The sequence below is a fragment of the Puntigrus tetrazona genome, chromosome 1 (assembly GCF_018831695.1).
Source record: "Puntigrus tetrazona isolate hp1 chromosome 1, ASM1883169v1, whole genome shotgun sequence".
Classification (NCBI taxonomy): Eukaryota; Metazoa; Chordata; class Actinopteri; order Cypriniformes; family Cyprinidae; genus Puntigrus; species Puntigrus tetrazona.
In genome coordinates this window covers 12,268,897-12,283,207 of record NC_056699.1, presented here as the reverse complement: position 1 = coordinate 12,283,207, position 14,311 = coordinate 12,268,897, and the positions used below count along the sequence as shown (strand labels likewise).

At 37.1% G+C, this 14,311-nt stretch overlaps 1 protein-coding gene across 6 annotated transcripts in view; it reads left to right on the top strand.

Moving 5' to 3' along the window:
* The first annotated feature begins 1,379 nt into the window (after positions 1-1,379).
* Positions 1,380-14,311, top strand: part of rapgef2a (Rap guanine nucleotide exchange factor 2a) — a 33,334-nt gene continuing 20,402 nt past the window's right edge. For 5 of the 6 annotated variants that reach the window (XM_043236102.1, XM_043236106.1, XM_043236088.1 and 2 more), the window contains exons 1-3: positions 1,381-2,082; positions 13,270-13,340; positions 13,424-13,480. In XM_043236102.1, coding sequence (XP_043092037.1) covers positions 2,014-2,082; positions 13,270-13,340; positions 13,424-13,480 — 197 coding nt within the window. In that variant the 5' untranslated portion in view covers positions 1,381-2,013. Of the gene's footprint in view, positions 2,083-13,269; positions 13,341-13,423; positions 13,481-14,311 lie in introns of all 6 variants that reach the window. The other variant, XM_043236093.1, reaches the window with a different exon arrangement.

The following is a 14,311-nucleotide window of genomic DNA, read 5'->3' as shown; positions in this document are numbered from 1 at the left end:
ATCTAAATAGGGACATGAATGTATTTATTTTAGAATTTTTAGAATTAATTTATATTTTTATTATACTGTATTTTAGAATTACCATGGACTAACCCTATTTACCTTGAAGAAAACTTTTCACTCTTAGAATATTAAAAAAGAAAACTTTATTTATGCTTTATTTATGAAGTGTTTTATCAAATTAAGGACATTCGTGATTGTCCCAAAGCTTTAGCTCACTTCTGGGAAGACACTTGTCCATAAATAAAACTTTACAAACACTGTAAATAAGATCATGCACATGAGAGATTTTAACTAGACGCTTGTCTTTCGCAGCTAAACTGCAGTTTTAGTTGTATGTAAATTCCGTAAATAAGTTACTTACCTAGTGATATTTATAATATATAAACTTTAATTATATAAATGCAGTGTTTCGTTACTGGAGATAAAACAACAATAAAGTAAATTGTAGATCTGTTTTAGTTTATACACTTTTTAATTATATAATGCATGTAATTTATATGTTGTTTGTTTGTTTAGAGCATTTCTCGCGCTCACGAAGCATTCGCAGTTCCCTCATAAACCTCCACTAAACTAACGAGTGTTCACTAAACATACAGTAATCTAGCGCAACCTGCTGGTCGCTTTGTGTTCAACACACAAAAAGAGAATAGTTTTCACTTCTGTAAAACAGTTTAAAATACATGCCACATATATTTCATTGTGCTGTGTCTGACTGCACCTGATAGCATTCTTTGTTATTAATTTGTTCAAAATTTGTAAATAAGACATGCCTATTGGTACCAGTTGTGAACCAAGAACAACGGATTTTAAATAAACCAAATAAACCAGTCATGAGTAGCACGGGTGTATTTATAGCAATAACCAAAAATACATTGCGTGGATCAAAATTATACATTTTTACAAAATCATTAGGAGATTTCCATGAGTATAGTTTTTGTAACTTTCGTACTGTAAAATTAGAAATTATTAATATGCATTTAACCTCATTTGGACAACTATAAAGGAAATTTTCTTAATATTTCGATATCGATATTTTACTTTTTACGTTATTTTTGCATCCTCAGATGTTCTAATTGTTATATCAGACAAATATCCTATACTAATATGTATATCCTAACAAAAAACGCATCAATGGAAAGCTAATTTATATAAGCTATATGCTAAGCATATAAATAAAATTATCCTTATGGCTGGTTTTGTGGTCCAGGGCCACATTTAAGCGTTTAAATATGCGTCGACCTTTTTCTGGATGTTTTCTGGTTATGTAACGCTCTTTGTCGTCGACTGGTCGCCGCTTCACGCCGCTCAGTCTCAAAGTTTGTCTGAACTTGTCTTCCACCGGGGGGCGCTAGAGGCCGGTCTTGTAATTTCTCGCTTCAGCTCCCGTGAATCACGGCGTTGTCACCGGTCCAGTTTCACCCCGCCCGTCCGTCCGGTGTCCGTCGCCTAGTCGCTATGGACGGACGTCACTTTGTTAAACTACTCCAACTTGGGTTAACGGACGCTTAGCGTCTGCTTTCGCCTTCGACGCGACAGAAAAGAGACTCGCCGGACGCGGAGCGATGAACAGCGACCCCGAAACAACGGAGCTTACGCCTATGCGCTCGTGAACCTCTATCCGCGCACAAGAAGACAATGCTCGGACGTCCGTGGACGTGTTTTGTTGTTGTATAGTAGTTTCAGTGCTGTTACTCGGCGAAACGTGATTCTGCCGCCCTGTGGGCATCACGCGCTCTTCGAAAGGGGTTTTGAATGCCACAAACTTTTAAGGGTGTGAATATTTGCCCCCTGTAAGACGCTGCGAGGACCTACTGTTACCCGTGCTCTGAACGCAACTCCAGCCCGGGGCTCAGAAACTGGCCCACGACGAGACATTTGTGTTTTAGGGAACGTGTGGGGGTTTTTTTCTATAAATGACGGCTCGGCTCGAACGAACTCGGACGCATTAGAGGACATGTTTGGACTTTAATAAAGGAGATCTTTTGTTACATGTGATTGCACGCGGACAGAATGGCGTCATATGTGGACAATAGTTTTCGGCACGCGATCATGAAGAATCCCGTGGACAGGACGCAACAGGTAAGGGACCACTGCTGCCTACTTAGGGCACACACTCGATTTTAAACACGTCTTGCGCGTTTGTGATTGTCGTGTTTCGCCGCCGCACAAAAGATAACCTCGGTTGTTGTGAGAAGCTGTAGACCGTCTGAATGAAAAGTTTATACAAGCAGAAAACCGTTTATGCAACCCAAGCGGACCCAACGTCTTATTGCGTCAGTTTAGAAATCGCTTCATAAAACTCAACATTCAAAACATCTCTATTAAGGCTGACGGAGAAAGTTTCAAGGAAACCGTTTATACAACTCGAGCTTGGTTGTTTGGTTTAAACGTTTTAAACACGTACACCTAAATCAGCTTGAGACGTATTAACAGTTTAAAATAGACGTTTCCCTACAGCGCTTGATTTAAACGGCCAAATAAAACGGCGTCGCCAAATCAGACGTTTAACGCATCGTTTCATTTAGACCAGCTTGTTTAAAGGCGCCACAAGCTGCAGTTGAGCTCATTTTGGGCAAATTGCGGTGTCCCTTTAGTACGCAGCCTAACAAAGTCGAGCAAGTTACTATTTTGTTCCACATATACTCTCAGATTTGTCGTAATCGGAGCCTACAAGGGTTTTTTTTTTGAGGAGTTGCTTAATATAGCCACACTCGTCGGAGTTGGTAGGACCTTGTTTCTGTGGTATTTCAGACGCGTATTACTCATCTGTCGGAAGGGAGTATTTCCTCACAGTGCCCTGCAGTCCAGACTAGATCATCCTCATTTAAACCATCTGAAATAAACAAACGGCGCAGCACCGTTTATCCCCAGACCACAAGCTCATTAGACTTTCAGCTCCGTGAACTACCAGCATTGTATGCAAACGCCTGCTTTCTGTGGTCACTTAAAGCTATGTTTGTGGGATTTTTGGTTGCGAGTCCCAAGCCCGGGAATTTAATGAATCGAAAGAATGCGAAGAATGTTGTTTATAGCTTAGGCCCTTTAGATCTGGGCCTCTTTGTGCTGCCATGAAGAATTAAATCGCTTCCTTTAAGGATTTCATATTTTGCTTGTTTTTAGTGTGATGTGTTCAGGTACACTGAGCACTCTGAAGCCCTAGACAGGATTATGGATCAGGCCCTGGGACCTCTGACTCTCAGGGGCCTCAAGCTGAGAGAAACCCAAAAGCCACTGTTTGAACGCGTGCTGTTGGCCTGGTGTGAAATAAACGAAGAGATGAGCACTAACACCTTCTGAACACATTATTGCACCTTTGATGTTGTGTATTGACTTTTCCATAATGAAGTAATTGGATTTTGTCTTTGACTGCAATCTGGACAGGTAAAGGACAAGCGTTCTTTAACGAGCAACTTGCTTCCAGTGTCCAGTTGTCTTTTTTTAAATCAGTAATATTAGGCTAATCCACTAGATTTTCATTTGGCTATTAATGTGGGCCCTTGTGGTAATCAGATTAACATGTTAAGCGAGTGTTTTCGTCAAGGACCAGGCTGTGTTAAGACCCTGGTATATACTCACTCACCACACAGTTCTTCATTTAGGGGTGAGAAGAAGTTCAAGATACCTTGTGCAGTGGTATACTATTAGCACACATCCCAACTTGTTTAGGTTAATGTCAGTTTTGCAATTTCTGCAATCCAGCCAAGTCACGCCACAAGTATTTGTATAGCACTTTATTCTGCTTGCTCTAAAGTAAAGAAAACAGCAATTCGATGACTCTTTCTGATCTCGGACTGAACAGAAGAAATGAGCTGGAGAGGATTTGTATGCCAAAAGCCAGAACAAACTTCTCTGAAAAGTTTTTTTCTGAAAAGATGTTTTGAACTCTCAACTCTAAATAAACTTCGTTTTGGCCCGGTTTTGTTTGAAATGACATCACACCAGTGTTTTCTTCGATTTCACTTGTCTTTAGTTGTATGCCTAACTTTGTACTTTATGTTTGTTGTTAAGTATTCCCATATTTACAAATGGCAGTAATTTATAAATCTGCTGCTTATCCCCAAAAGTAATTATTGCTGTTATAGTGTTTTCATGGGATTGTTTGTTTTCATCAATTTGTGGCGCTCACACACAGACTGTGCATGTGGGACAGTGATAGTTGTGGCAAATACACCCATTTGTGGATCTAGCAGAGCTATATTGGAAATTAACCACCCCAGTGTCCCTCTAAAATTAGCAGGGCTTTTTTTGTTTTTGTTTTTTTCGCTGACACTTTACATACAGTTAATGTTGTGATTTAATTGGAAATATCAGCATCTGTTTTCCTCTGTATTGTGCCAAAAGGTAACTTGTCGTCCATTTAGCAAGGGCAGAGTTTAATGAGATGAAATGATTGGAGAAGTCTGGTATGTATCTTAAGTATGTTTTAGCAACCATCGTAAATTGTAAAACACGTGGATTCATCAGTCATCTTGATCAGTAACATGCGTTTACACAATAGGATAAATTGTCTCACTTTAAAAGATGTAATACAGTTTGCATGAAGATTTTAGTCAGCTATTATATGGTGGTGGGAAAAAATACAGGAACTTAGATAATTTGGTAAGCTGCCAGTTTGATGTAGTTATCATAAGGACTTGCCTTTTTAAAAAAAAAATTCCTGTTTCTTTTTTATTGTTTACTATAAGCATTTGCACAGATGCCATCATGTAGACAAGTAAACGTACCCTTGCTGCAGTTGGTTTCTGGTCAGGGCCTCAGGTGTTTGTGAAACGGTGGCATAGGTCAAGGATTAGTCACACCGTAGCAGTCATATGCTGAAATATGTTTCCATTAGGTCTGTGCAGTATATTTGTGCAGATCTAAATACATTTTGCTTACTCCCATGCCGTTTCTGCTTTAATCGGTGTTTAAGAAGCATTGTAACTAATTTCTTACTTGCAAGACAAAAACGCAATGCCTGAGTCTTCAGGAAACTCTTTGAAATCACTGTTCTCGTGACGTTGTTTCTTGATTTTAAATGATTGTATAATCATGGCTATAACAAGAATATCATCCTGTCCTAATTCACACTATAATCAATTGTTTTGCCTATATATTTTTTCAATCTTGTGTTTTTCTTTCCTTCTGCTTTTTTTTTTCACACGCTCATTCAGTCTCATACATGGTTAAGATACCAGATGCCCACAATGAGAGCGGAAAGCCACACTGAAACTTAATTATAATTGTGCCTGTGCGCAGCATTTTCACAAATGTGTGTGTGTGTGTGTGTGTGTGTGTGTGTGCCGTTTGCTATTATCCAATTGTAAACATTTCAGTATATTAAAGCTTCGCCTTTTTAGAGAGACTCCATTCTCTCCTTACATAACTAATTGTCTGTGTTCTCCTGCCAGTTTTTGTGTTTTATAAGCCTGTCCGTGAGCACACAAGTGTGTGTACAACAGGGTCTTTAGAGTTTTAAGGTGTTACTTCCTCATGTAATGACCCTCGCCTCGGTGTGCTTGCTGCTGAGAGCAACAGGAAAAGAGCAGAAGAATGAAATGTACTGAGATAGGAATGAAGTAGAAGAAAAGGAGGAAGAGGGAACAAGAGAGACAAACAGAAAAGCGAAAACAACTTGATTGAGATTAAAATCTAGGCTCTTAACTTTGGTTTTAAGTTCCTGTTTTAGTGTTAATTGTAATACTAAAGGTGTTGTAATTCTTAGATTAGAACGTGACAGATTTATTTATTAATATGATTGTTGTTAATGTATACTCTCACAAAAACACTTGAAGAACAGGGTCAGATATAAGGGCAAGAAGCTGAATATGAAATACAATCTGACAAGACAAAGAAAAATGAATCCATTATGGATTTGACTATGCCATAAAATGTTTATATTTGTATAAAATATTCATCTTTTAGCTGCAGTTAAAATTAGTTTTGATCCATTTTTATGCTTCGTTAAACAGCTTGTAAGTGTACTCCTTTGATGCCTGGGATTAAACCTTCTTTAAGGTTTCATTTGCGGTTAATTTTGTATTAACGTTGGTTTACATAACTTCTGAAAGCTTACATCCAAAGTTATCCAGCTTTATTTCTTTCTTTGCTTTTAATATTTGCTAATTCACCAATTGACAGTATTGTAAATGTAAACTAAATCTAAAGACTCTTGCTTTTTATGTATCGTTGGTTTTGTATAAGCTGCAGAAGTGTGCAATAGAATGGGCTATATACACTTTTGAACAAATAAAACTCATCCAAAAATGATTTTTATTCCCCTGCTTCTGAGGCTTCTTTGAAAATGTCCCATTTCATAATAATGACATTACATTTCTTCCTTTTATCGAAAACTGTGCCATGCAGAAAAGAAAAATCTTGACATTTATGCCACCCACACACATCTCGTTTTTTTCCCCCTCCAAGCCATAAAAGTGCCATGTTTCATCTGCATGATGACTTAATGTGAGACATCTGTTTGTCATGGTTTACTAAATCTTTTGAGCTTTCTGATGTGTTGGAAACATACATCAAATCTCAAAAAGAACCATCTGCTCGGATCACTTTTGATCCATTGTGGGCATTTCAGTCTGTGTAAGGCAGCGAGAAGGTTTAGAGCTCTATAATGATACCATGATTTTTTGTTTGCAGTTAGAAAAACCGGACATCAAAAACACATTTGTATCACAAAATGTAAAAACTTATTTTGCGTTGTGAAGGTCTGATGTTGTAATCTGTAGGGGAAAAAACAATGTTTATACTGTCTAATTTTACTTTGCATTGTGTTTTTTAAAAAAAAAAAAAAAAAAAAAGGACTTTGGAACTGATTCACATTCTTCCGAAACGCATTAGCCCTGCAGTTTCATAACAATGGTTTCATTTCCTCCATCCTGCCTGTTTTTGTGTAGTAGCGAATCAGCCTTTAGTGAATGAGACCTCCTGGAAGGGATTTTAGAGAAATGCAGAATCACATGTTGAGTTTAAATAGTGCAGTATCACATGTTGTTTTTAAACAATAAAAACACTTCTTTGCTGTTATTTTTTGTAATACCAATAGACTCAAACCAATGGTTGGTGCTAGTTATTGGTAATGTAACTAATTCCTAGTTACTGTTTTACTGTTTAGTTATTTAAAAATTGTTGATTTATTTTTTTTAGGCTTTCAATAAAAGCTTATAAACATGCTTTTGTTAATGGTAGTGTAAAACAACACCTTTTTAAAGCTGTCAACAGTAAACAGTGTTGGTGCATATCCCTTTAAATGCTAATAAGCTCTGTTCGTCCCGCCCCTCTCTTCTGTGGGTTAATGCGCGGTCCTTTAAGAAACTTTATTAGGAAAGGCGATTTGAAAAATGTATTTAAAAAAGAAACATATACGTGTTTGAAAGGTGATTTTCAAGTTAGATGTAAGTATTATGTGAGTATTTTCTGTGCTGTCTCAGATGAATACCTTACAGAAACCTAATAGAAACAATAATTGCTGGATGGGTTTGGAGGAGTTTTTCAGTCTGGGGCCAAATTCTCAGCTGTGAACCATTTCTTCTTTTCCCAGAACTTCAGTGACATCATTAAGGTCAATGATGAACTGAATTGTAGTATTTTTAGTAAAGGATGTTTCCGTTACTACCCCATTTAGACCCACTGTGCGTGTGAGGGGGAGTGAGAGTCATTTCTCCGATCCTGACAGAAGTTTTTCTGTTCCTTCATTAAAGTGATGTGTCAGTGCTGATAAGTGCATTGGCACACATTGCTGTATTAATAACGTCTTATCAGCTTTTCCTCTCCTCCTTACGTGTTCTTCTCAATCTCGCACATTAATCAGAATTTAAGTAACTCCCCGCTTGTCAAAATGTGGATATGGATGCACATTATTACACGTTTGAGCAGAATCGCGACTGCAAAATCTACTGTAGCCTTTTTATAAATGCATGTTTAGTCAAATTAAAAAGCAGGAATGTGAAGGCGGGTGTTTTCATTACTTCATTTCTGGTATGACAGGCCCTCACTGTAAGCATGTGGGATCTCTTTATATTTTTTCGGAGGAATGGTGACTCAAAACAATGCTTTGTTCTCATATGGAAAAATAGTGAAAATACTCCCTTGGCTTTGCTTAACCGCTGGTCTCGCAGTGGACATGATGTAATGTTTCTGCTTTCTCTTGTGGTCTAATGTTAAAACATTTTAGCAAAGCCTGCTTGTTTATGTAATTAAGTTTTTTGGGGTGAGTGGATCTCCTCTCTGATAGCCTTAAGGAGTCTGATAGCTTAAAGGAGTTTGTGGATGTTATGGAAAGACATGAACCAGAAATAGTATTGGCTCACAGTTAACTATCGCCTGCTAGTAGTGTTTACTCAAAATCAAAAGTTGTTCCAGGGTCATTAAGTGTAATTCCTGCTGCACCCAGGCTGCTTGAGATGCTCAACAAATCAAAATGTTTTTCCTTATGAAAGTAACAATGGATTTATAATTATCTTTGCAAGGTAAGCTGTGATAATTGAGAATATAACACGGATAAACAGTATTAGCAAACTAGCTGGATGTTGTCGGTGTGCTTTTAATGGACTAACTGGAATGTGAGTAATTCGGGGTCAGAGGTCAGAATCTGAATTTATGTGCAGTCCTCCATGGCGATTGTTGTATGTGACATTTATGTGCACCGTTGCATATGGATATTTGGTGCATTGACAATGGCTTAATCACTGTCTGAGCTGTAGCTGAGAAAGTTTTACTCAATTTAACAGCACTCATTTCTCATTTGTGGCACTGCTTTTAAATTTATCCTCGTCTTGTTCACCCAGCTGGCTATAATGGTTTCTCCCACCTGCTAACCCTGCCACCGAGACACCGGGGTGGGGGGAATTTCACGCTTTACACAGAATGCGTTGTGAAACTAAGAAACCACACAAACACAGATGCTGGGCAACCGTTAGCGTTTTAGTTTTATTTGCACATTTTTTTCGTTTGCATTTTCACAGACACTTTCTTAGGAAAACAATTTGAAAATAGTTGTTGGGTCAGTTGCCTTAACTGGAAAACATTTAACTTGTGTTTTAACAAGTCATATGTTCGTGTGGATGTTTTTTCTCCCATGTTTCACCAACAAAGATCTCTCAGGGATCAAAAGCTATATGTTCTGGACTATAAAAATGACCATCAGTTATGTAAATAAGTGACCACTGTGTATAGGCTTTGTTACCTCTGTGTTGTACAAAAAAGTTTTCCACAATTAGAAAAAAACATTAAATACAAAGCCGATAATACGCTACCATGGTGTGGTGTGTAAAAATATGGTATTTCCATGGTATATGGCGGTAATGTTTTGGTTGTGGGTAATAATGAGTGCTCATAGTGTATTAATAATAGGATTTGCGTCTGATTGGCTTCAGTGTAATATTATTCTTTGCTAATTTGTGCGATTAGTGACTCACGGTTAGTTGTGTAACTGTTCACATGGCTTTACTAAAATGCACCTTTGCACAAATCCGTGAGAACTGAAAGGAAAGTGGGTGTAAAGTTTCTTTCTTTGCAGTACGTATTGTTTGATTTTGAGGTGGCTGCGTGAATAACAGCATTTTATTTGTGCAGGAAAGAAAGAGAGAAGGAAGGAAGGTAGGTAGGTAAAGAAGAACTTGAACACTAATTAATGTAGAGGAACATTGGCACTTTTTAACAGTTGATACTGAGAACTTCATTAAAGTATGGACTGAAACAGCGTATTGATACTGATGTTGTCAGCTACACAAATGACAGAATAGGAGTGCGTGTGTGTGTGTTCAGATGGAGCAAGAGTGGAACAGAACTTTTAGATGGAAAACATTCAACAGATTTAACAGCTCTGAAGAGAAAGGAAGTTCAGGGATTTATTAAGGATAGAAAGTAAATGTGCTTTTGTGTCCTTGAATATTGATGAAAATTGATGTTTACGAGAAGGAAGTTGTGCTGAAAAGCCTGTCACGTGGGTCAGACAGAAGACAGAAGGTAGTTCTTTTTCCCTGATGAATCATTGTATTCGAGTGTTCCCACAGTCATCAAGTTTAACCAACTTACGTATTTATTTATCGAGGTCTGGACGTGTCACAGGTGTTAATAAAATAGTAAAAGTTGCGTTGATGTTTTTGTAGCTGTTAATATTTAATCGGCTTAATATTGTGCTATTTGCAAGCTAAATTGTTGGATTTAGTTGGATGTTTATAATAGGTGATTTTTTTTTTTTTGGATTCTGGTAAATCAATGTATGGCTAGTTAAGGGATTTGAAACAACTTCTGCCATAGAATGGAAATCAAAAGTGACTGTTGCTGTTTCTGTAAAAAGGAACTGTAGCTTAGGCACGCTATCATAATTAGCCGGAAACGTTTGCATTATTTCAAAAACAACGTACTTTTAAACGTGCAATTGAAAGTGAATGTTTTTTTGTTTTGTTTTTCTCATGCCAACAAGTGTGTAAGCAAGTATTTTCCAGATTTGATTTATTTGAGTAATCCATTGCCCAGGTCTTCTACAACTAACTGAAATGTGACCTTAGTCTCTTGACTCAAGAGGACTCAGTCCATTGCCATAATCAGAATTCTATGTGCGTGTGTGTCTCTCAAAGAGGAAATGCCATAGTCCAAGAATAAACATCCCTGCCCTTCTACTCAAATCAACCAATTGCAGACCACAGCACACTACCCCTGACTGGAACCCATTGGGCAGTTTGAATTTAGTTTCATTTGACTTTAGTGATTGCAGATGAGGGAATGATGGATGGGTTGAAGGGGAGTCAAAGAACATGAGAAAGGTTGTTGGAATGTCTGGGAGGTGGGAAGGAAAGAGTGACGCCTCTGATGTCCCATTTGAGCGAGTTTACTGTGAATGGTACAGATTATGTGTGAATGTTGCGGCCTTGAAAGGTCTCCACACTCCGCTTCACACAAACTACAACACCATATTGAAAGTCTGGCATTCAAATTGAGATTTAAACCTAGAGTTTGGTTTCAGAATTGACAAATTAAAAATAATGAAATACCCCAGAATGTTTTGTGCATTGTCACACTTATGTTTGTATACGTATATTATTATATTATACTAATATATTACCAAATATTTTATTTGAACGCATAGTTTCTGATCATGTCATCATAACCTAGAGCCAATATGACCTCATCACATCCGTGAAATGTTGAAATCCCATACATACCAAGTTGCAGGAAATGCCCAGTTGGTAACACTAAACTTGTCAACAGGCCTGCGTGACCATGCCTTTAAGAATTTAAACAAGCCGAGATGTTGATGAAGCAAGCTACAAAGAAATGAAGGATTGTGGCAAAAATACAAAAACATTTAGGCTATATTGTGGATAATTCACTGTTTACTGTGCGTGTATCATTAAAGATCATTATAGATCCATTCAGTCTTAAGATAACAGAGCTGTGGTAACAGAAAAAAGAAACAGAGAATCACTGTTAGACCTGCCTGAAAAAACGTGAAGCACTCTTTTCATTTGTAGGTTCTATTTTGTTTGTGTCATTGGTTGTAATTAGTTTATTTCCTCTTTTTTTATGATTGACTTCACTTAATCATAATTAACTTTCGATAGTCTCTGAACTTTGGATAAATTAAGCTAGCCTTTTGTGTAATATATACATTGAAATCGAGCCATACCTCAGGACGTAACTCTGGCAAATAAAAAACATAGTAAACTAAAATATAATACAAATTTTCATCTTCGCCCCTTCACGGCATACTCCCAAGCCATCCTAGGTCTATAAGACTTTCTTCTTTCAGGTTTGAGGTTTTTAGCTGTTTTCTTTCAATGCAAAAGAGTGAAGAAAGTTTTCTACATTTGCATTAATGTGATTGCATACGCTGCACGCAGCACTTTCCTCTTCCTGATATTCGATATGCTCTTGCATAATAGATTCATATAGCTAACCTCATTGAAAAGAATGATTGTTGTCCTTGACCGTGAAATGATTTCTCCCACCAGATTTTCCTAATCTGTAATTTGCTTACCAAATCATCCACAGACAATTGTCTATTTGACCAGCAACAAAGACCCAGTTCTTGAGTGCGTTGAGAGCACGTAGTCCTGTTGTATATCTAACATTACATTAGAGTGGCAGTAACAAACATCAACAACAACCCTTAAATGTATTTGCCATTTCAGGTAGACAGTTTTACAAATTGCCAAGATTTGCTCAGAAATGTTTTGGGCCAACATAATAAACTACTAAATATCTAGGATGTGAGATCTATCATTATTGGCTTTTTTTATCTTATCAAAAGAGGAACAGAATAATGGCAGAAGTAGAGAGGAAAAACAGAAGTGAGGAAAAAAACCTGAAAGTGAAGGAGTGAACGATGGAGTATCTGCAAACATTCCATTCTTGTTAAACACTAATTGTGTAACTGAAGATGGGCAGAGTCAAACAGTGATTAAAGATGGTTGTGCGTATGCTGTGTGTTTGGCGTATGACGTATATTTATTGTTTGTGTATGCATTCACATATACAGGGCACCTCCTACTGGTGCTTTGGTGTACATACAGGCAGGTTTTGTTTCTTGTTTGTTTAATATATACGTGTTTATATTTTGCTCATGTTTGTCAAATGTGTGGTTGCATAAAACATTTGTTTCGCCCCCTAAAAATTGCAGGTCAGAAATGTGCTTATTCATTCAAAAATGGCACTCTGCTAAATTAAAATATAAGTATACATTTTTTAGGTTTGCCATGTTTTCAAAATGTAAAAGTGACACCAGTGAACAAGATTAGTTTATAAATATATTTTAATATACACATTTACATTTAGATTCTTTATTATATCTAAATATATTTAATATATAAACAACATATTTTTCGTAAATGTGTACATTCATGTGTTTCGTATTTTTATATGCATAATAAATACACAAAGCATAGACATGTTTTATGTTACCGAAAACTTTTTACCGAAAAAGTTTTGATGTGATTAATCGCAATTAATGGTTTGACAGATTTACTTGCTGCCATAACTTTATCATTGGTGGAATTGCTCGACAATACAATATATAGCCAATAATACAATTTGAGAAATCAGAAATAAGATTGTATGCTTGTCTTCATGCCATGCTTTAGAAAATGTTAAAATGACTTCTTGGGTGTCGCAGTCGAAAATCATTTGTTAACAGCAAATGGTTGCATGCAAAATGTGGCACAGAGCTAAACTGTATGTTTTTGGTAGTAAATAGGGCACTAGTTTGTACGCTATTCCTGTAAATTCACTGTAAAGCAGCACATGAGTGACCTTCTCTATGGCTTTGTTTTGCAGGATCTGCAGATCGTGTATTCATACCTACATGGCATGGAAGCACTGTCCAACTTGAGGGAACATCAGCTCAGGTACCAGCGTGTTTGTGTGAGAGTACTTCCATTACTACATTACTGAGGGAATTTGCTTAACAATCTGTTTATTTCATTTGCAGGTTGATGTGTGAAACAGTTCGATATGAACAGCATGAAGCTAATGAGGTTTTATACTAGTGAGTATCCAAACGCGCTCGCACACACACTCAATACACTCTCACAAAGGCTGTCAGAAAATGTATCTCTATCTAGGTCAGTTTATCAGAGGTTTACATCAAAGTCACAAGGATGATTTTGTCCACACAAACACACACACACACACACACACACACACATCTGCTTACACTCCCTCTCTCTGTCTCAGACACAAACACACACCGACATCTGTCTGGTGCTCAGTTCATTTAAATCTGTAACGTCCATCTACAGATGGGGATTAAGCTTCTAAAGGCTTTTTGAGTATAGACACACATTCTGCCTATTAACATAAAACATTCTGTTCAGGACCCCTTGTTTGCTTGGGTTACCACTGATATAATTAAAGGAGTTGAAGGTATATTTAAATATCATTAACAGTATTTCTGACACTATCAATTAGTACAGAAAATATTTTGGTGTTAAAAAAAAAAAAGCCAGATAGTGAACACTAAAATACCATTTCAAAAGTACAACCACAGGACATAAACAGAATGCATGTTGGCATGAGAGTAGTGTGATATTATTATTTGTTGTTGTATTTTTTTGTCAAGCTGACTTTGTTAGCCTGAAAGCATATCAGAAAGGGACTGTTTACATGCACTTGCTGGCAGTACAACAGTAACATATAACAATAAATTCATCCGCCTAGAAATGTAGGGTCTTATTAAATGGTCTGTTGTTTAACAAAAATGCAAACTTCATATTTTACACTTTACATTTTCTTTTTGTGAACATTACACTTAAAGTATTGTTAATTGAGCCTAATTTGTATTGATTCTAGTACATTCCTTTTTTTTTCTCAGCTCAAG